The sequence below is a fragment of the Chiloscyllium punctatum genome, chromosome 10, assembly GCF_047496795.1.
Source record: "Chiloscyllium punctatum isolate Juve2018m chromosome 10, sChiPun1.3, whole genome shotgun sequence".
NCBI lineage: Eukaryota > Metazoa > Chordata > Chondrichthyes > Orectolobiformes > Hemiscylliidae > Chiloscyllium > Chiloscyllium punctatum.
This window is the reverse complement of record NC_092748.1, coordinates 51,381,827-51,404,349: the sequence shown is the minus strand read 5'-3', so window position 1 is coordinate 51,404,349 and position 22,523 is coordinate 51,381,827. Positions and strand designations below refer to the sequence as shown.

At 40.6% G+C, this 22,523-nt stretch overlaps 1 protein-coding gene across 5 annotated transcripts in view; it reads right to left on the bottom strand.

The window, feature by feature from the left end:
- Positions 1 to 22,523, bottom strand: part of sestd1 (SEC14 and spectrin domains 1) — a 139,525-nt gene that overhangs the window by 31,627 nt on the left and 85,375 nt on the right. For all 5 annotated transcript variants that reach the window (XM_072579112.1, XM_072579108.1, XM_072579110.1 and 2 more), the window contains 3 exons: positions 21,125 to 21,180; positions 17,053 to 17,264; positions 5,691 to 5,813 (listed from right to left, as the gene is read on the bottom strand). In XM_072579112.1, the coding sequence (XP_072435213.1) occupies positions 5,691 to 5,813; positions 17,053 to 17,264; positions 21,125 to 21,180 (391 nt within the window). The remainder of the gene's footprint in view (positions 1 to 5,690; positions 5,814 to 17,052; positions 17,265 to 21,124; positions 21,181 to 22,523) is intronic.

Sequence of the window (22,523 nt, the reverse complement as noted above, 5' to 3'; positions counted from 1 at the left end):
GTTCTTTTCAAAGTTGGAAGAAAATTACAGGATCTGGGTTTTGGCAAGAGGAGGCAAGGCCAGGGAATGGCTGTCAGAAGCTAACTCTGCCCTCGCGTCTGATCACTCCCAGATTGGGACACATTGAGATGCATCTCCAACACAGCAGGCCAAATGAAGGTCTAAAGAGACCATTATGTGGGTTGTTAATTAACCACTCAAGAACTAACTTCATCCAAGATATTGAAAGAAAGAGTCAATGGAAATTGCAATTGGGCCATAAACTTGCAGTGTTATTAGACTTGGGGGCTGATGCCAGGGGACTGGAGAACTGCAAAAAAGGTTGTCAGGATAAACCGAGCTGTTACAGACCAGTCAGTTTAACTCTGCTAATGGCGATGTTTCAAGAACAATAACTGGGTTTAGAAAAGGTACACGGTCAAATGTGAGTTAATTAGGTATTGTAAACTCTGTGAAGCACAATAAAGAATTTCAAAAGGACTTTGCCAAGTTGGTAGACTAGACAGATAGGTGAAGTTCAATTTGGAGAAGTGAGACATTCTGGCAGAAAAAATATGAAGGGAATATAGATTAAAATGTACAAGTCTAACGTGTGTACAAGGACAGGAGAAACCAGATAGTAAATGGGCATAAATTATGAAAGTTAGTAGGACAGATGCTGAGTAGCTAATAAAGCAAACTGTATTCTGCGCTTTACTAATAATGTCATTGAGTACAAAAGCTGGGAGGTTATGCTAAAGCTGTACAAGACATGAGTTAGATATCAGCTGGGGTACTGTCTATAGTTCCGCCCGGAAATGTGGTGAAGAAAACGTCATTCACAACATTCAAGAAGGCATTAGATGTTTACTTAAGCAGAACTAATAAAAAAACAGGGTCACGGGAAAAGTGCAGAAAAATGGCAGTCGTGATGATCATTTAAGAACAAACGCCAACAACAATTCTGTGAAAAGATTCAACAGGTATTTAGAGTAAGAATGGGGATTAATAGTAGGTAATAAAGGAAATGACAGATGAAATAAACAAATATTTTGCTTCTGAATTCCATACAGAGGATTTTAAAAAGTCAGCAATAACTGTTAATCAAGAGAAGAAAGGGAAAAAGGAAATTTGAAATTAGAAATCACTGGGGAAGCAGTATTGAGCAACCTGATGGAACTGACAAGTCCCAGGTACTGATGGAGTTTATCGTTGGGCTTTAAGGAGAGGTGGCTAATGTGTGTTAATGTCAACTTTTATGAAATTTGCTAGACTCTAAGTTTTCAGTTGACTGTAAAATGGCAAATATAGCTCCTCTATTCAAGAAATTATACACAGAAAACAGAAACCTATAGGCCAATTAGCTTGACATCTGTCATGGCAAGGTGTTACAATTATTAGAAAGGTATTAGAATTATTAAGGAAGTGATAGCTGGGCACTTGGAAAAAACTGAGTGATAAGGAAGAGTTGACATGGTTCCCTATAGGGGGAATCATGTTTAACTAATTTATTGGAGTTCTTGAAGGAGCAACATGCATTTGGATGTAGGAGAGCCTGTAGACACAGTATGCTTAGATTTCTAGAAAATATTTACCAAGGTGCCACATTAAAGTCTATTGCACAAGGTAGGAGCTCATAGTGTAGGGGACAATGTTTTAGTATGGATAGAAGGAGGTACAGCTGGTAGCAAACAGGTATGTGCACACTTTTTCTGGTTGGCAGGATATGACCAGCACAGTCCTTTAGTGGTCTGTGCTAAGGCCTCAGTTTTCTACAATGTATAATAATGACTTAATATGAGAGGAGCAAAGACATGATAGCTAAATTTACAGATGAAATAAAGATAGGTAGGAAAGTATGTTGTGACAGACTTAAGATGAGTGAGCAAAAATCAGGCAGAATACATTGTGGGAAAATGTGAACTTGTTCACTTTGGCAGGAAGAATAAAAAGCAGAGTATTACTTAAATGTTGAAAAACTGCTGAATTCTGTGGTACAAAGGGAATTAGTAGCCCTGGTGAATGAGTCTCATTGTTAGTATGCATGTACAGAAAGTAACTAATGTGGCTAATGATATCCTTTACTTCAAGAGAAACTAAACAAACGTTAAAATATGGTTGTTACGTTTTAGTTATATAAGGCAAGAGTGACATGGCATCTTGCAAGCTATGTACAGTTTTAGTCTCATTATTAAAGGAAAGACATTGGGAGGCGGTTCAGAGGAGGCGTATTGACTGGAATGAGCAAGTTGTCTTATGAGGAGTTAAGATAAGACTCTACATGCTTCAATTAGAATGCAGAGTTAGGTGACTAGATTGAAGGTAACAAGATTCTGAACTGCCTTGATAAGGTGGATATGGAAGGTAAGCCCAGAACTAGGGGGCAAAGTTTAAAATTAGGGGTTGCCATTTTGGGACAGATATGAGTTTTCTACTGACATAGATAAGGAAACCTCCTGCAATTAGCTACCCACCTCTGTTTATGAATCAGTACCACTCCATGTTAAATAGCAGTTAGAGGAAACACTGAGTGTACTCTGTCTTCACATTGAGGATATACTCCATCATGTTATGTGGCACAATCATTGGGCTAACTGGGGTAGCTTTCAAACAGATCTAGCAACTCAAAACTAGGCAACCATGAGATGCTGTCATCATCAGCAGCAGCAGAATTGTATTCAACTACAAACTCTAAGCATATGGTCTGGTACATTCCATCAAATATCTTCCTCCAAAAAAAAAGCCAGCAGGCTTAATAATCAAAATTGTTTCAATGAAGAGTACTGCTGGATATGTCAGGAGCAGCACCAGGAATACCTAAAAATGAAGCAAGCTGGGTGAAACTCTGAGCTCCTGAATGTCCTGCTATTCAATGAGTATTCCCTTGTCTTGTTACTTCTTCCAAGTGCATTACCTCACATCTACCAGTGTTAACTTTCATCTGGTACTGAATTGCCCATCTGACCGATCCATCCAAGTTCTCCTTTAACCCAAGATCTTCTTCCTCACTTGTCAACCATCTGGCCAATCTTTGTGCATCCACAAACTTACTATTCATAACCCATTTTCTCATCTACATTGTATAAAGAGATTAGGAATTCAACAGTGAGTGACTCAACACTAATTTGTCCAAAGCCACGGTGGCACAGTGGTTAGCACTGCTGCCTCACAGTGCCAGAGAACCGGGTTCAATTCCCAACTCAGGCAACTGTTTGTGTGGAGTTTCCACATTCTCCGGGTGTCTGCGTGGGTTTCCTCCGGGTGCTCCGGTTTCCTCCCAGAGTCCAAAAATGTGCAGGTTAGGTGAATTGACCATGCTAAATTGTCCGTAGTGTTAGGTGAAGGGGTAAATGTAGGGGAATGGGTCTGGGTGGGTTGCTCTTCGAAGGGTCGGTGTGGACTTGTTCGGCCGAAGGGCCTGTTTCCACACTGTAAGTAAGTAATCTAAATCTATCTGCCACCTACATGGCACAAGTCAGGAGTGCGATAGAATACTTCTCACTTGCTTGGATATGTGCAGCTCCATCAATACTTGGTACCATCCAGGACAAAGCAGCCTGCTTGATTGCTTGATATGTAACATCTAGATGTTGCAGTACAGTCACTCTTGTAGTATATTCAAAATTTATAGTCTCTATCACCTAGATGGACTTGAACAACAGGAACATAAATACACTATCACTTACAAAATTCCTCTCCAAAGCACCGACCATGCTGATTTGAAACTATATTGCCATTCCTCCACTATTAGTGATCAAAACCCTGGAACTTTCCCAAAAAGCTTCACAGGTGTAACCACATAATCTAAACTTTAAGGTTCTGGATCACTACTACCTTCTCAGTGGCGATTAGGGATGAACAACAAATTGTTGGTCTTGCCACCAATGCTCAAGACTTATAAGCATCCCCTAGAGTAAGCATAACCTAACACTCGATACTTTCTCAACATATAATTTTCAGAAGTATATTAATCACATAGTTTAACTTGATCCATCTTTAGTTAGTGGATAAACAGTGTGTTTTGCAGTAAGGACCAAATAATGAATTTTATATAATTTGGTTTTAAATTCTCACTGTCTTCTTAGAGATATTTCACTTGCCAGCAAACTGAAGTAATGGTTATAAATCCTAAAAAAATAAATTGGCTCATTGAACTCTCTAGCATTCTTAAACCTACTAACCTGTATACGTTCAATATAAATTGTTGAACCTGCCCCTATATTTTTAAGGAACACAAAATGGCCAGAATTTTAAAAAGCCTGCTTCAGCGTTTAAATGAAACAATATTGCCTCTGAGAAGGGGGTTTTCCCAAAGCAAAAGGGAGCATTGTCTGAACATCAAGTTACAAGGAATGCAGAGACAGCCTTGATAAGGAAATATTCAAGGATGAACAATTTGAAGATTTGTAACAAACACAGAGGTGTAAAAAGAAACTTTGAATCATCATTAAACTACAGCAAATAATTAATTACAGTTTCATTAATGAAAGGATGTTGTCCCAGTAGGCAAACAGCATTAGTTAAGTATCATGCAGCCATGAAAACAACTACTAAAGTTATCTCACAGTAATTAGCCGTTTCTTTGAAACTACTTACAATACAGTCAGTTCTATAATGCGATGGTTATGTTCTTGTGCAACCTTGCTTTATAGAAAAATTAAGCTGTAGAAACAGCGCATAAAGTGTTGGCGCTGTAATTGTATTACAGCCAACACATGTTTTAGAAATTCACAGTGTAGAAACAGCGTTTCCAATTCATCGATCGTGTTACCGCAAATTCACATTAATGAAACGGGCGTTATAATAGAATGACCCATATTAAGAAATAGGTTCTAGTTAAAGGTTCTTCAAATAATCACAGAGATAGATTTCAACGCAATTACAGAACAAAAGCATTAGGAGAAAACATTAGGGGCATACCTTGTCTCATTAGCTAAAGAGTGCTTACAGTGGGAGTAATTATAAAACTCTATAACAGAATTAATATTATGACTTACTTTTTATAATAAGAGGAGTGATATAATTTGATAATGAAACTAAATGGAATACAATAAACAACAGAATTTGAGCAGTCCTTAGAGATAAGCAAATCAGGTTCATGTCCAAAGGAGAACAGCCAGGAACTTTGGAATGCAGATTAATAAATTACATTGAAAGATCCCAAAGCCTAGAGATTACAATGGCAGTTAGACATCATGAAAACCAGGAGAACCTAGGGTATCTATTGGACTGTCCATCATTGATCAGGTGTTTCACAGCATTGGTTGTATGGAGAAAGGGGAGGGTGCAGTAACAACATTGTGCGTGTTCATTTTAGCCCAAAGTACATAAAAATACTGTTTTTCAATGTTAAAAACCAGAGTGCATCATTGATCTCTCTTCAAATCTGAGCTGTAGATTAAGGGAACAATTGGGTTCTCACGTTGAGGTCAGATTCAGGGACGACCTTGGGACGTCTCTCTGCATTATCCGGTTTTGCTTGAATAAAAGTCTGCCATGGCCTGAATCCTGCTTGTCTCCTGAGTCTTAAGAAGGGCTCATGCCCGAAATGTCGATTCTCCTGCTCCTTGGATGCTGCCTGACCTGCTGCGCTTTTCCAGCAACACATTTTCAGCTCTGATCTCCAGCATCTGCAGTCCTCACTTTCTCCTGAGTCTTTGTCCCTGATCAGGGGTTACGCTTCTACATAAACCATTTTTTAAAAAACTTACACTGTGCTGGCTTTCGATTTCCTCATGTTTTTGCTGCAAAGCTTGGGAAGCTCGAATCGAATCACCTATTCCCCATTGAGTCCTTAGTTGCTCTGACCCAGGTCCTTCCAGCCAGTTCACAACCTGAAGTGAGAAATTAAATCTGGTAACTGAATTGAATGACGAATCGTCATCAAGACTGTTACTGGAAATGACTCAAACGTGAAAAAGAATAATGCAAATAAAACCATCTGTGGTTCAACCACATTGGGAATGGAGACTTGAAAATACATTTTCACAGTTTAGACATAAGCCAATTAGCAAATGATTTACTGTTACATTTAAAAACTGAAGTGTAGTGAAATGTCTGGTGACATCAATGCACAGTGTCCTGGAGACCCAGCATGCCAGCTTTAACCCACGATTCTTTAAAAGGTTGTTCAATTTAGGTGGCTATTTGGTTGTAAGCAACACAGTTCTCGAAAACACAGAATGGGAAAGGAGATCAACAAAACAATATGAACACTCCACATGCTTTGCTCCTGTGTACTGTGTTGAAGTGCAACATGAAGGACAGTGTCGCTCAGGGAAGCTGCTTGAATCATAGATGATAATTGTTTACCAAATGATACATGCCCTAATAAATCAACAATTTCCAGTTCCACCGACAGTCTTTCGAAAGTAACGCTATCTTCTAAACCACTAAGTTCAGAACATTCTTTCCAAATAAAGCTTGCTCTTGGAAGAGTTATTTAATACATAAAATGTTTCATTCCTTGACGAGCAAGTCTAAAATGTTTATTAATAATGAATTACTGAATTATTTTTCAGGTTGAGCCATTAATTAACCTGCACGTCAGCTCATCCGGGGGAATGACAGTTTGCAAACTACTCAGCGCTTTCAAGTCTGTCATTTTGTATTTGCAAAGTAAAAACTAATGATAAGTCAACTCCCGAGATATTAAGGGATTGTTGTCAACTGTCACCAATAATAAAGTTAAAGGAAAACAATTACAACTCAGCAGTTCCAAGTGTTGAAATATATGAATATTTTACCTTCAGATTCAATTGTTCAATGTTCTCCAACTTCCTTTCCAATACATAACCATCTGAGATTAATTTCTTAAAAATTTCTGGCAGCCACATTTTAGCCTGCACCTTGCCCCACTTGAGGACTTGCTCTCAGCAATCTACATGGCCACAGTTTGGAATTCTCATCCTCAGTGCCACATCTCTCAATTAGTTTATCCATTTCCATTTCTGAAACTTCAAACAGTGCGACAATCTATTCTTCCTCAAACTATCTGTCCCTCTGATTCTAGATTCTTCTACATTTGTTTGATTTGTGCACGCCCACTGACTTTACCTCACCATGAGCTGCTACACTTTCAATTTCCTGGACCCACTGATGTGGAATACACCCCCAAAATAGCTCAGTCTTTCCCTCGTCCTGGAAGTAACTGCTTTTAAGTGACCTGCTGGGTGAAGATGCTACATAATACTCTCAGTATCTCAAATAAAAACAGAAACTGCTGGTCACACTCAGTAGGAATTTCTTACAGATTTCTGTCAGCTGGAACCATCTGTGGAGAGAGAAACAGGGTTAACGTTTCAAGTCCAATATGACTCTTCTTCAGAACTAAACTCTTCATATCCCCTTCATGGGTTAGTTGCTAATTTTGATTTCATATCACTGTGAAGTGTGTTGGGGCAATTTTGTAGACTAAAAGTAGAAAAAGCAAGGTATTTTGCAATGGTAGGATTGCAAAAACTCGGAGTGTTTATCCAACACCACAGCCATTATACTACATTGGTGATAGGGTAGACATTTGGGGGGTCGTTAGTGCTTGGGTATTTGTTTCAACACTTATTCTGAGAAACTTTGATTTGTAAAAGGCTTTCAGCTAGTGATCCAAATGCTGTGAATCTGAAGTGGATGTCAATAATAAAAAACCATACATTACCCTAGAATTCCCTGAGAAGCCAGGGAGGAGTTTGCAGAGCCTTTGGCTTTGATCTTTATGTCGTCATTGTCTACAGGAATAGTGCCAGAAGACTGAAAGATAGCAAATGTTGTTCCCTTCTTCGAGAAGGGGAGTAGAGATAATCTTGGTAATGATAGGCCTGTGAGCCTTACTTTGGTTTTGGGTAAAGTGTTGGAAAGGGTTATAAGAGATAGGATTTATCATCACCTTGAAAGGAATATAAGTTGATTAGGGATAGTCAACATGGTTTTATGAAGGGTAGTTTGTGCCTCACAAACCTTATTGAGTTCTTTGAGAAGGTGACCAAACAGGTGGATGAGAGTAAAACAGTTGATGTGGTGTACATGGATTTCAGTAAGGCGTTTGATAAGGTTCCCCACAATAGGCAATTGCACAGAATATACAGACATGGGATTGAGGGTGATTTAGCGGTTTGATCAGAAATTGGCTAGCTGAAAGAAGACAGAGGGACTGTACTGCGCTGTAATGTTCCAATTCCTCTGCCTCCGCTCCTAGGAGGACCAGTTCCACCACAGAACACACCAGATGGCTCCTTCTTTAGAGACTGCAATTTCCCTTCCCACGTGGTTAAAGATGCCCTCTGACACATCTCGTCCACATCCCGCACCTCCGCCCTCAGACCTCACCCCTCCAACCGTAACAACGACAGAATGCCCCTGATGCTCACCTTCCACCCCACCAACCTTCGCATAAACCAAATCATCCGAAGACATTTCCACCACCTCCAAAAAGACCCCACCACCAGGGATATATTTCCATTCCCACCCCTTTCCGCCTTCCGCTAAGACCGTTCCCTCCGTGACTACCAGGTCAGGTCCACGACCCCCTACAACCCACCCTCCCATCCTGGCATCTTCCCCTGCCACCGCAGGAACTGTAAAACCTGCGCCCACACCTCCTCCCTCACCTCTATCCAAGGCCTGAAAGGAGCCTTCCACATCCATCAAAGTTTTACCTGCACATCCACTAATATCATTTATTGTATCCGTTGCTCCCAATGCGGTCTCCTCTACATTGGGAAGACTGGGCGCCTCCTAGCAGAGCGCTTTAGGGAACATCTCTGGGACACCTGCACCACTCAACCACACCGCCCTGTGGCCCAACATTTCAACTCCCCCTCCCACTCTGCTGAGGACATGGAGGTCCTGGGCCTCCTTCACCACCGCTCCCTCACCACCAGACACCTGGAAGAAGAACGCCTCACCTTCCGCCTTGGAACACTTCAACCCCAGGGCATCAATGTGGACTTCAACAGTTTCCTCATTTCCCCTTCCTCCACCTCACCCTAGTTCCAAACTTCCAGCTCAGCACTGTCCTCATGACTTGTCCGGACTTGTCCTACCTGCCTATCTCCTTTTCCACCTATCCACTTCACCCTCTCCTTCCTGATCGATCACCTTCATCCCCTCCCCCACTCACCTATTGTACTCTATGCTACTTTCTCCCCACCCCCACCCCCACCCTCCTCTAGCTTATCTCTCCATGCTTCAGGCTCTCTGTCTTTATTCCTGATGAAGGGCTTTTGCCCGAAACGTTGATTTCGCTGCTCCTTGGATGCTGCCTGAACTGCTGTGCTCTTCCAGCACCACTAATCCAGAATCTGTAATGTTCTATGTTCTAAACAAAATTGCTGGAAAAACACAGCACGTCTGGCAGCAACTGTGGAGAGAGAAAACAAAGTGAATGCTTTGGGTCCAGTGACCGTTCTTCACTGTTGAGTTTTTCCAGCAATTTCTAATTTTGTTTCTGATTTCTAGCATCCTCAGTTCTTTGTATTTTTTTTAAACTACACATTAACCTGTATTATTGTATAAATTATTGTATAAACAACCAAAACAAGACAAATATAGATTTCTTACTATCAATCAATAGAATAGATGCCTCTTTCAGACTTCTCTCATCACTTCTATGGTTTCTCATTTTCTTCACTACCTAATCATCAACACCAAACAATCCTTAAAGACTGAATCGCTTATTGTGGATCTTAACTCCAGTTTAAAAACTCATAAGGGAACACCACAGTTTAGTGGAAAGTAGTTTTAAGTCTTTAAGTGTGATTGAGGAGAGGCTTTTCTGAGAAGTCCAGGCAAATGTTTAAGGGGAAACAACTGGCAGATGGGAAATTGTTAAGGTGCAATAAATAGTTAAAATGCTGGAAATACTGAGCAGATCAGGCAGCAGCTGAAGAAACAGGAACAAAGTTAACTTTTCAGGATCATTACCTTTTGTTTAAATTCATGGCACTAACTTCCATTAAGATAAATGTTAGTTGTTCAGGTTGAAGATTAGGTACAACTAGTGTCCTCCAGCATCAGTATACAGCCAATTCTAATCAGTCTGAAGACACAATTATATAGTACAGAAACAGACACCTCTATCCAACTTGTCTACCCCAACCAGATATCCCAAATCAATCTCGTCCCATTTGCCAGCGTTTGGCCCATATCCCTCTCAACTCTTCCTGTTCATATACCCATCCAGATGTCTTTTAAATATTATAATTGTACCAGCCTCCACCACTTCTTCTAACAGCACATTCCATACACTTATCATCCTCTGCATGAAACATTGTTCTTTGCGTCCCTTTCATATCTTTCCCCTCTCACTTTAAATCTATGCTCTCTAATTTTGAACTCCCCTACACTGGGAAAAAGACTTTGACTATTCACCCTATTCATGCCCCGAATGATTTCATAAGCCTTTATAAGGTCACCCCTCAGCCTCCAACGCTCCAGGGAAACTAGCCCCAAGTCTATTCAGTCTCTCCCTATAGCTCAAACACTCAGATCTCGGTTAGAGTTTGATCTGCCTCAGGTATGTCATAACATTTCTGAACAGGTTGACTAAAAATATGCGAGACACAGATTGAATTTAGGTAATGGGAGCATAGCCTTGAAATTTATTGCCCACACAAAAGTTGGATGTTTAGCAAATAAGAAAATAGACTCTTAAAATACCTCAGAAAAATGCAAACAATTTAGTGAGATGGACAAACGGATAGCAGATCCAATTTAATGTTAAATGTGAAGTATTATATTTCAGGATCAAACATTCAGGATGAAATAATATACTCAATGGAAAAACACTAAATAATGCAAATTAACAGACAGCAACAGTTTGAAATCTGTAACCATCCCAAAAGTGCAAATGCAATTAAATGATGGTTATCCTTATGAGTTCGAACAGGTTACCTGTGCAGACTCATCGATAACAATCACAGGGATGGTTATGTAGCACCAGTCTGGATGAACAGTCTTAAACTGTTGAGAAACTGGAATCCTATGTTGCATCAGATGTTCTTCTACAAGGTTGTTCACAGGCACTAATGAGAAAACCCTTTTCAAAACTGAGTGCATGGGTCAAAGCTCATTATTGAATGTCTTCTTATGTTCAATCTTCCAGCTGCTTAGGTTTGATGCTGCATCACTTCAGCTTTCTCTAAAGCATGATTAGTCAGTGCTTGTGCAGCTGATGTTGTTTAGAGATGCTAGCTCTCTAAACAGCAATTATCTCGATTCTAATTGTATGTCTTACCCAGTGTTGAGCTTTGACAAAGGGTCAGTTAGACTTGAAATGTCAGCTCTTTTCTCTCCTTACAGATGCTGCCAGACCTGCTGAAATTTTCCAGCAATTTCCTCTTTTGGTTTCAAATTCAAAAATTGGCAGTAATTTGCTTTTATCCAGTGTAGTTGGGCTTAAAGGACCATTGCCTCAATGTTAGTTGACAGCCAGGTCCAAAAGTTTGGAAATTTGTAATCCAGTCACACCAGTGGATGGTGTGAAGAGAATGCATGTGAAAGTGTTACACTGCCCTATGTGTTTACAGTACAGAGTCCAAGACATTCAACAATAAAGGAAGGAAATCTGATCTGTGTGGACAGTGTAGTGCTCTGGTTAGTACTCTAGTGTAAAGTCTTTTGAGTGCCTAACCTGTCTTCGCAATCCATGAGTGGCACATTGCCTCACAGTGCCAGGGACCCGGGTTTAATTCCATCCTCAGGTGACTATGAAGTTGGCACGTTTTCCCTGTGTCTGCATGGGTTTCCTCTGAGTGCTTCTGTTTCCTCCCACAGTCCAAAGATGTGCAGATTAGGTGGATTGGCCATGCTAAATTGCCCATAGCGTCCAGGGATTTGCAGACAAGGTGGATTAGCCATGGGAAATACAGGGTGAGATGCTCTTTGGAGTGAACTCGATGGGCTGAATGGCCTGCTTCCACACTGTAGGGATTCTATGAAATTCTATCCTCGGCTGATATCTGTTTATCAAGCAAAGCATAAGTGGAGGTAATGATCCCAAGGTATGAATAGCTAGCAACTTTCTTCAGCACTACATCTTTGATGAAGATGTCTGCTGAACTGTGTGCTGGAACTTGGTAAGAACTGATACAAAACTGCAAGCCTTCCAAAACTAATGACCAATCCAAACAGAGCCAAAGCCTCTGAAAACCTGTCAAACATGATCTGCAAATTTCTCATTTTAGAAGCTGCTGTAAGCTGATCGTTTGCCAAAAGGGAATGATCTTGGACGATTTTCTCAGAAGTTTTAATTTTTGTAATAAGATGTCATAGGCTCAAGTACAAACTATCATAACGACATCAGAGATATATTCTCTTATTGAGATCATTGACTATACGGCTAATAGCACAAGTGAAGAACAAATTAAAAAGAGAACAGGTGCTAGAATCGAACTTTCTTGCACTCAGTTTACATTCTCAATGGGAGCTGATGATTCATCATCATCATTCATCATCACCTTTCATTCAATCATAGAACAGCTGCATGATCTTGTCAACCTTTTTTAATTAAACTCATGAAAAGTGCAATGTATTTTGAGTTTTATAAGTAGAAGCTTGGATTTGAAAGTATGAAATAATAATACAAAACATTAACTGCACCCAAGTTAAAGCATTACGTGCAGTTTTGGGCCTTTATTATGGCTGTGTCAGCTGTGGTTCAGTTGGTAGTGCTCTTTCTTGACCCAAAGTCAGGAGCTTTTGGGTTCAGATCTCACTCAAGACTTGAACACGAAAATTGAGGCAGACAGTCAAACACTGATTGGAAATAGTTCTGCACTATCTGTCTTTTTCATATGAGACATTGAATCAAGGCTCTGCATGTTCTCTCAGATGGGTGCAAAAGATTCCTTGAGACTGTTTTGAACTGCAAAAAATTATTTCTGATTGCTTAACCAATACTGAGCTCTTCTTCAATATCATAAGAGCAGATCATTTAGTCATTAGAATAATGCTGTTTGTGGGAGTTTGCTGTGTGTGAATTGGCTGTCATATTTCTTATAACATTGACCATACTTAGACACAATTAAACAGTTTTCAGGTGTTTTAGGACATCCTGAGGTTATGAAAATAACTATACAAATGTAAGGTTTGCACCTTCTTTTTGAAAGGACATTAAAGCCACTGACATGGTACAGCATGGAGCCACTCATGACTTCAAGGGTTGGGAAACCATATCGATAAAGAGAGAGGAGATATTACAGCAGCAATTGTGATGCAGGACTAAAGAACAAGTTATCAGTTCAGCAGAGTGATGACAGAAGAGAAACCTTTTTATATAAAAGAGCTGTTAGAGAATGGAATACCGAGCCTGAGTAAATGTTTGAGAACAAAATCATTAAATCCTTTTAAAGAAAAGTGGACAAATATATGAAGTAGAGGGAATCAAACAACACAAATGCAAGATCTTCGCTGAAAGGACAAAGGGAGCGGTTTTTTTATGTTTTATGAAGTATTTTTATACAGCTGATGATGATGACACAGGATACCCTACTGGATTTTGTCATGGAAAAACAATCTAGCTTTTAAAAGAGAAATGGATAAAGATTTAAATTAAAATTAATAAGATTATGGGAAATGGAAAGGAATTGGAACAAAGTGAATAGCTCTTTCACAGGGTATTCATCCAAATGACAATAGACAATAGGTGCAGGAGTAGGCCATTCTGCCCTTCGAGCCTGCACCACCATTCAATATGATCATGGCTGATCATCCCTAATCAGTATCCTGTTCCTGCCTTATCTCCATAACCCTTGATTCCAAAATCCTTGAGAGTTCTATCCAACTCTTTCTTAAATGAATCCAGAGACTGGGCCTCCACTGCTCTCTGGGGCAGAGCATTCCACACAGCCACCACTCTCTGGGTGAAGAAGTTTCTCCTCATCTCTGTCCTAAATGGTCAACCCTGCATTTTTAAGCTGTGCCCTCTGGTTCGGCACTCACCCATCAGCGGAAACATGTTTCCTGCCTCCAGAGTGTCCAATCCTTTAATAATCTTATATGTCTCAATCAGATCCCCTCTCAGTCTTCTAAACTTAAGGGTATACAAGCCCAGTCGCTCCAGTCTTTCAATGTAAGGTAGTCCCGCCATTCCAGGGATTGACCTCGTGAACCTACGCTGCACTCCCTCAATAGCCAGAATGTCTTTCCTCAAATTTGGAGACCAGAACTGCACACAGTACTCCAGGTGTGGTCTCACCAGGGCCCTGTACAGCTGCAGAAGCACCTCTTTGCTTCTATACTCAATTCCTCTTGTTATGAATGCCAGCATGCTATTAAGCCTTCTTCACTACCTGCTGTACCTGCATGCTTACCTTCATTGACTGGTATACAAGAACACTCTTTGCATTGCCCCCTTTACCTAAATTGATTCCATTTAGGTAGTAATCTGCCTTCCTGTTCTTGCCACCAAAGTGGATAACCACACATTTATCCACATTAAACTGCATCTGCCATGCATTTGACCACTCACCGAACCTGTCCAGGTCACCCTATAATCTCCTAACATCCTCCTCACATTTCACCCTGCCACCCAGCTTAGTATCACCAGCAAATCTGCTAATGTTATTACTAATGCCATCTTCTATATCATTAACATATATTGTAAAAAGCTGCAGTCCCAGCACTGATCCCTGCGGTACCCCACTGGTCACTGCCTGCCATTCCGAAATGGAGCCGTTTATCACTACTCTTTGTTTCCTATCAGCCAACCAACTTTCAATCCAAGTTCGTACTTTGCCCCCAATACCATGCGCCCTACTTTTGCTCACTAACCTCCTGTGTGGAACTTTATCAAAAGCTTTCTGGAAGTCCAGGTACACTACATCTACTGGATCTCCCTCGTCCATCTTCAGAGTTACATCCTCAAAACATTCCAGAAGATTAGTCAAGCATGATTTCACCTTCATAAATCCATGCTGACTCTGATCTATCCTGTTACTACTATCCAGATGTGTCGTAATTTCATCCTTTATTATAGACTCCAGGAATTTTCCCACCACTGAGGTCAGACTAACTGGTCTATAATATCTTGCTTTCTCTCTCCCTCCTTTCTTAAAAGTGGTGCAACATTAGCCACCCTCCAATCCGCAGGAACTGATCCCGAATCTATCGAACTCTGGAAAATAATCACCAACGCATCCACGATTTCTTGAGCCACCTCCTTCAGTACCCTGAGATGTAGACCATCAGGCCCCAGAGACTTATCAACCTTCAGACCTAACAGTCTCTCCAACACCAATTCCTGGCAAATATAAATTCCTTTAAGTTCAGGTCCTTCAGCCACTGTTACCTCAGGGAGATTGCTTGTGTCTTCCCCAGTGAACACAGATCTGAAGTACCAATTCAATTCTTCTGCCATTTCTTTGTTCCCCGTAATATATTCCCCTGTTTCTGTCTTCAAGGGCCCAATTTTAGTCTTAACCATTTTTTCGCCTTTCACATACCTAAAAAAAGCTTTCACTATCCTCCTTTATATTTTTGGCCAGTTTACCTTCGTACCTCATTTTTTCTCTGCGTATTTCCTTCTTAGTAATCCTCTGTTGTTCTTTAAAAGCTTCCCATTCCTCAGTTTTCCCACTTATCTTTGCTATGTTATACTTTTTCTCTTTTAACTTTATATGTTTCTTAACTTCCCTCGTCAGCCACGGCCACCCATGCCTCCTCCTAGGATCTTTCTTCCTTTTGGAATGAACTGATCCTGCATCTTCTGCATTATACACAGAAATATCTGCCATTGTTCCTCCACTGTCATCCCTGCTAAGGTATTGCACCATTGAACTTTGGCCAGCTCCTCCCTCATAGCTCCATAGTTCCCTTTATTGAACAGAAATATTGTCACTTCCAATTGTACCCTCTCCCTCTCAAATTGCAGATTGAAGTTTACTGTATTATGATCACTACTTCCCAATGGCTCCTTCACTTTGAGGTCCCTGATCAATTCTGTTTCGTTGCATAATACCAGATCCAGAATTGCCTTCTCCCTGGTAGGCTCCGGCACCAGCTGTTCAAAGAATCCATAAATATTTCTGTGCTAGAATGTTTATGATGCACACCAAGCCCCATTCACCCATTAACACTGTGCTCACTGGTCTTCATTGGTTCCATGTCCAGCAATGTCTTGATTTCAAAAGTTCCATCTTTGCATTCAAGTTCTTCCAATGTCCCTCTCTGCTAGACTGCCAGTCTTACAATCCACCACGATATCTGCTGTCCTCCAAATTTGGCCTTTTATGCAGGCTGGACCTTCACAATACTACCACCATTGACTGTGCCTTCCATATCACTAGACACTGTCAACACTGGCCAGCCACATTTTTGTTATTTACAAGCCTGGAAAAGGATTGATTATAGACTACTGTGCGATACGCAAACAACATGTTCAAACTCCTTACCCTGAGTCTACAAATGGAAATTTTGTTTCAGAGCTCACTACATAGCAATCAGCAATGGGATAAAAGGAATAATTACTTGTATGGTGTCTTTTTCAACCTCAGGTCATTCCAAAGTGTTTCAGAACTAATCAAGTTATTTTCTTCAAGTCGATGTTGTAATATATGAAAATTTGCAATGAGTTCTCATACAAGAGAATCACACAAATACCTCCCAATCAGATTAACAACTAGATAATTAAGTTTTTAGCTACATTGGCTTCAGACTAAGTTTTCCAGTACTTGCTGACTCTTCTTCCATTGTCAAGGAATTTTATTTCTATACAACCAAAAAGCTTTGGTTTGACATCTTTTTTGAAAGATGAGATCTTCAATACTGCAATATACTTTCAGATTACGAATATATCAATCCATATTATGTGCCCAAGTCTTTAAATTGGGGTTTCAAACGACACGCTTCTAACTCAGAGGCATGACTGACATACCCTTGTCAATTGCTTTCTTCGGTAATTCAGGGAATCCAAGACCAATTTCAAAACCTTAACTGTTATCTTAGGTAAATAGTAGGTGAGCCAAAATGGTCTGCAAACTCAACTGTAGGACTCAATTTTGCAAGCAGTGAACAGAGTAGTTTTAAGATTAAACCAGTGCATTTTGTAGAAATGTCATAACATTTAGAACTATTGCTCACCTGCATAACTTTTTGCTGTATCTCCTCTAGTTGCGTACGTTTACTACGCTGTCTGCAGACTTCTTGGTATCTAGTATATTGCTCTCTTAGAGAATCCAGTAGTTTCACTACTTTGGGCTGAGCTAACAATTCGTCATCCATTGGGGACCATGACATACCTCCTTCTAATCCATTAAAGCGGCGCTGTTGCAATTCTGATAGGAGTTCATGACCTTTAGAGAAATACCAGAAAACATTTAAATACAGATTCTCAATTCAATATTTAAAATACATGCTACTAGTGTATATATCTCTTACTTCAAAACCAAAAGATGCAATTTTTGAAACACATCAAATGGAGAAGTTGGGCCAGCTACTACAGCAGATGAGAGGTTATGAATTCTGCAGGAAGTACCTAGCAGTCTCCTGCTTCCTAAAAGCCTCTCCATAATCTCCAAGGGACAAGTCAAGCACATGATGGAATGCCCTCCACTTATTTGTACGGGCACAGTTCCAAAAACACTCATGAAGCTCTATGTCATCCAGGACAAAATAGCTTGTTTGACAGGCAACACTATCCACCACCTTCAACATGTGGCAGCAATATGCACCATCTCCAAGACACCGTGGGAACCATCAAGCTTCCTTGGACAGTATATTTCAAACTTGTAATAAAGGGCAGCAGATGCATGGGAACACTACCACCTGTAAGTTACCTCTGAGCTGCACACCATTCTGACTTGGAACTGTATCATCACTCCTTTGCTGTCACTGCTTCAAAATCCTGATACATTCTTCATAACAGCATGCTGCGTTTACCTCTCCACATGGATTGCACCAGTTCAAAACAGCAGTCCACCAAGCCATGTTAAGGGTAATTAGGGATGGACAATAAATGCTGGCCTGTCAGTGATGCCCATGTTCCACAAAACAAAAATTTAAAAAGTATTTTCTCTGGGATTTTCTCTTGTAAGAAGGTAGGAGTATACTTAAGAGGGAAATCAGGAGGGCAAAACGGGGACATGAGACAGTTTTGGCAAATAGAATTAAGGAGAATCCAAAGGGTTTTTACAAATATATTAAGAACAAAAGGGTAATTAGGGAGAGAACAGGCCCCTCAAAGATCAGCAAGGCGGCCTTTGTGTGGAGCTACAGAAAATGAGGGAGATACTAAATGAATATATTGCATCAGTATTTACTGTGGAAAAGGATATAGACTGTAAAAAGGATATAGACTGTAGGGAAATAGATGGTGACATCTTACAAAACGTCCAGATTACAGAGGAGGAAGTGCTGGATGTCTTGAAATGGTTAAAAGTGGATAAATCCCCAGGACCTGATCAGGTGTACCCGAGAACTCTGTGGGAAGCTAGAGAAGTGATAGCTAGGCCTCTTGCTGAGATATTTGTATCATCAATAGTCACAGGTGAGGTACATATATTTGGAAAGGCAAGGACTGATTCGGGATAGTCAACATGGCTTTGTGCATGGGAAATTATGTCTCACAAACTTGAACGAGTTTTTTGAAGAGGTAACAAAGAAGATTGATGAGGGCAGAGCAGTAGATGTGATCTATATAGACTTCAGTAAGGCGTTCGACAAGGTTCCCCATGGGAGACTGATTAGCAAGGTTAGATCTCATGGAATACAGGGAGAACTAGTCATTTGGATACAGAACTGGCTCAAAGATAGGAGACAGAGGATGGTGGTGGTGGGTTGTTTTTCAGACTGGAAGCCTGTGACCAGTGGAGTGCCACAAGGATCGGTGCTGGGCGCTCTCAACATTTTGTCATTTACATCAATGATTTGGATGCGAGCATAAGAGGTACAGTTAGTAATTTTGCAGATGACACCAAAATTGGAGGTGTAGTGGACAGCGAAGAGGGTTACCTCAGATTACAACAGGATCTGGACCAGATGGGCCAATGGGCTGAGAAGTGGCAGATGGAGTTTAATTCAGATAAATGCGAGGGAAAGCAAATCTTAGCAGGACTTATACACTTAATGGTAAGGTCCTAGGGGGTGTTGCTGAACAAAGAGATCTTGGAGTGCAGGTTCACAGCTCCTTGAAAGTGGAGTCATAGGTAGATAAGATAGTGAAGGCGGCGTTTGGTATGCTTTCCTTTATTGGTCAGAGTATTGAGTACAGGAGTCGGGAGAACATGTTGCGGCTATACAGGACATTGGTTAGGTGTTGGAATATTGCATGCAATTCTGGTCTCCTTCCTATCGGAAAAGATGTTGTGAAACATGAAAGGGTTCAGAAAAGATTTACAAGGATGTTGCCAGGGTTGGAGGATCTGAGCTACAGGGAGAGGCTGAACAGGCTCGACTGTTTTCCCTGGAGCGTCGGAGACTGAGGGATGACCTTATAGAGGTTTAAAAAATTATGAGGGGCATGGATAGGATAAATAGGCAAAGTATTTTCCCTGGGGTCGGGGAGTCCAGAACTATAGGACATGGGTTTAGGGTGAGAGGGGAAAGATATAAAAGAGACCTAAGGGGCAACTTTTTCACGCAGAGGGTGGCACGTGTATGGAATGAGCTGCCAGAGGATGTGGTGGAGGCTGGTACAATTGCAATATTTAAGAGGCATTTGGATGGGAATATGAATAGGAAGGGTTTGGAGGGATATGGGTCGGGTGTTGGCAGGTGGGACTAGATCGGGTTGGGATATCTGGTCGGCGTGGACAGGTTGGACCGAAGGGTCTGTTTCCATGCTGTACATCTCTATGACTCTAAGTACATTAACTATTGTTTTCTGTGTATAACTCAGACACTACAACAAATCCCTTAGTGAAGAAATCTTGATATTGTGTAACTTCTTATTGGTAAGATAACAGAGACTGTCCTAAGAAAGCGAACAGAAATTGTGACCAACATAAAAAGCACTTTTTTGGGCGTTCAGCATTCTCACAATTTGCACAGCACATTAATTAACACCACCATTCAGGTATCATTTGAATTTAATGTGCATAATGCACCACAAAAATGCCGTTAAATAAATCAGAAATTTACAGGTGTTAATCAAGAAGTCAGTCCACCCTCCCAACACTTAACCAGATTTGACAAATTAGAGCACAAAGAAAAGTGATAATGCCGGTTTGAATCACAAAACAAAGAAGCACATATAAATGAGCCTCATCTAAAATCTAACACACATAAATGTGTGAGCTACCATTGTTGAAACCCTCAATCAATATCCTGGGGATTACTATTGATCAGAAATGTAAATGGACCAGACATGTAACTATTAGAACGACAAAAACTGGGGCAGACGCTGGTAATTCTGCAGCAAATAATTTACCACATGACTCCCCAAAAGCCTGTCCACCATCTACAAAACAATTCAGGACAAGTGCCACTCCAGCAAAACTTAAGGAAATCAACACCATTCAGGACAAAGCAGCCTGCTTCACCAGCAACCCATCCCCACCTTGAAACATTTACACCCTCACACCTTTACGTGGTGGCAGCAATATCTGCCAAAAGATACACTGCAGCAACTCATTGAGGCTTCATCAACAGCACCTTCCAAATACAGACATTTAATGACATACAAGGTACAACAAAAACAAAAATTCAGAAGCAAAATACTGTGGATCCTGGAAAGCTGAGAGAAGACCAATAATACTGAAAGAACTCAGCAAGCCAGGCAGCAGCTATGGGACAAAACAACCCAATAAGACATCACAAGTTGAATCCTTAATAAACTCTAATGAAAGTATTTATTTTCTATTGATGACAGCTACAAAATATGACTGCTGGTCAGAACCAAAAATGGGAGAATGGGAACTAACATTGCTACACCATTAGAGCAGGTGCACTAAAACATTGGGAAAGTTCAATGTCCAACATAGAAAACACATTGATGAGCAGAAGTAACCGAAATCCAGTAAGTGAAATTATTTTTTTAAAAAGTGGCGTTGATACTTAAGTTGCTACCCAATGTGTAAACAACACGAAACAGATGCAGAAATACAAATTGGATTAGATTTCTACAGAGCTGATCTAAAATGTGCATTGCAAAATTTCAGAATTTCTGTGGCAATTAACATGTTTTAAACACTTGACATTTATTAAGAAAAGGTACCTGTTTGTAAAACTGTTTCTGGATCCACGGAAGGAAGAAAACTGTATTCCACAGGCCTACCAATGTAAACAAAGTGTTAAACTTTCTAGATGCCAAACAAGGTGTAAAATAAAAATCGCAAATAAGCAATCCCAGAAAATAAAGTTACTGAATTGCTAAATGTTTTAAGAGAGTTGACATGGAACAACAAAATACGTTGCCTTGCCCTAAGATAAGCACTAAACAACCCCATCTGGTGGCACTAAAAGATATTGCATAATTTCTTAGGTCCAATAGTTTATTTATATAATTAACTGTCCCAAGCCAAATACAGTCAGAGTCATAGAGATGTACAGAACAGACTCCTCGGTCCAACTTGTCCATGCCAACCCGATATCCTAATCTAATCTAGTCTCATTTACCAGCACGTAGCTCATATCCCTCTGAACCCTTCCTATTCATACACCCATCCAGATGCCTTTCAAATGTTGTAATTGGACCAGCTTCCACTTCCTCTGGCATCTCGTTCCATACATGCACCACCCTCTGCATAAAAACATTGCCTCTTAGGACCCTTTGGAATTTTTCTTCTCTCATCTTAAACCTATGCCCTCGAGTTCTGGAGTTTCCCCAATTCAGCGAAAACACCTTGTCTATTTACCCTATCCATGCCCCTCATGATCTTACAAACCTCTACAAAGTCACCCTTAGCCTCTGACAGCCTCTCCCTATAGCTCAAATCCTCCAACCCTGGCAACATTCTTGTAAATTTTTTCTGACCCCTTTCAGGTTTTACCACATCCTTCGAATAGGGGGGAGACCAGAATTGCACACAATGTCCTCGTAGTGGTCTAACCAATGTCCTGTACAGCCGCAACATGACCTCCCAACTCCTATACCCAATGCTCTGACCAACAAAGGAAAGCATACCAAACACCTTCTTCACTATCCTATCTACTTGCGACTCTACTTTCAATGAACAATGAACCTGAACTCCAAGACCTCTTTGTTCTGCAACACTCCCTAGGACCTGCTCTGATTTGTTCTTCCAAAATGCAGCACCTCACATTTAGCTAAATTAAACTTTATCTGCCACTCCTCAGCTCATTTGCCCATCTAATCAAAATCCCATTGGACTCAGAGGTAACTTTCTTCACTGAGCACTGCAACTCCAATTTTGGTGTTATCTGCAAACTTACTAACTATACTTCCGATGTTCACACCCAATAATTTATATAAATGATGAAAAGCAGTGGACCCAGTGCCAATCCTTGTAGCACACCACTGGTCACAGGCCTCCAGTCTGAAAAGCAACCCTCTACCTCCACCCTCTGTCTTCTACCATCAAGCCAGTTCCGTATCCGAATGGCTACTTCTCCTGTATTCCATGAGATCCAACTTTGCTAACCACTCTTCCATG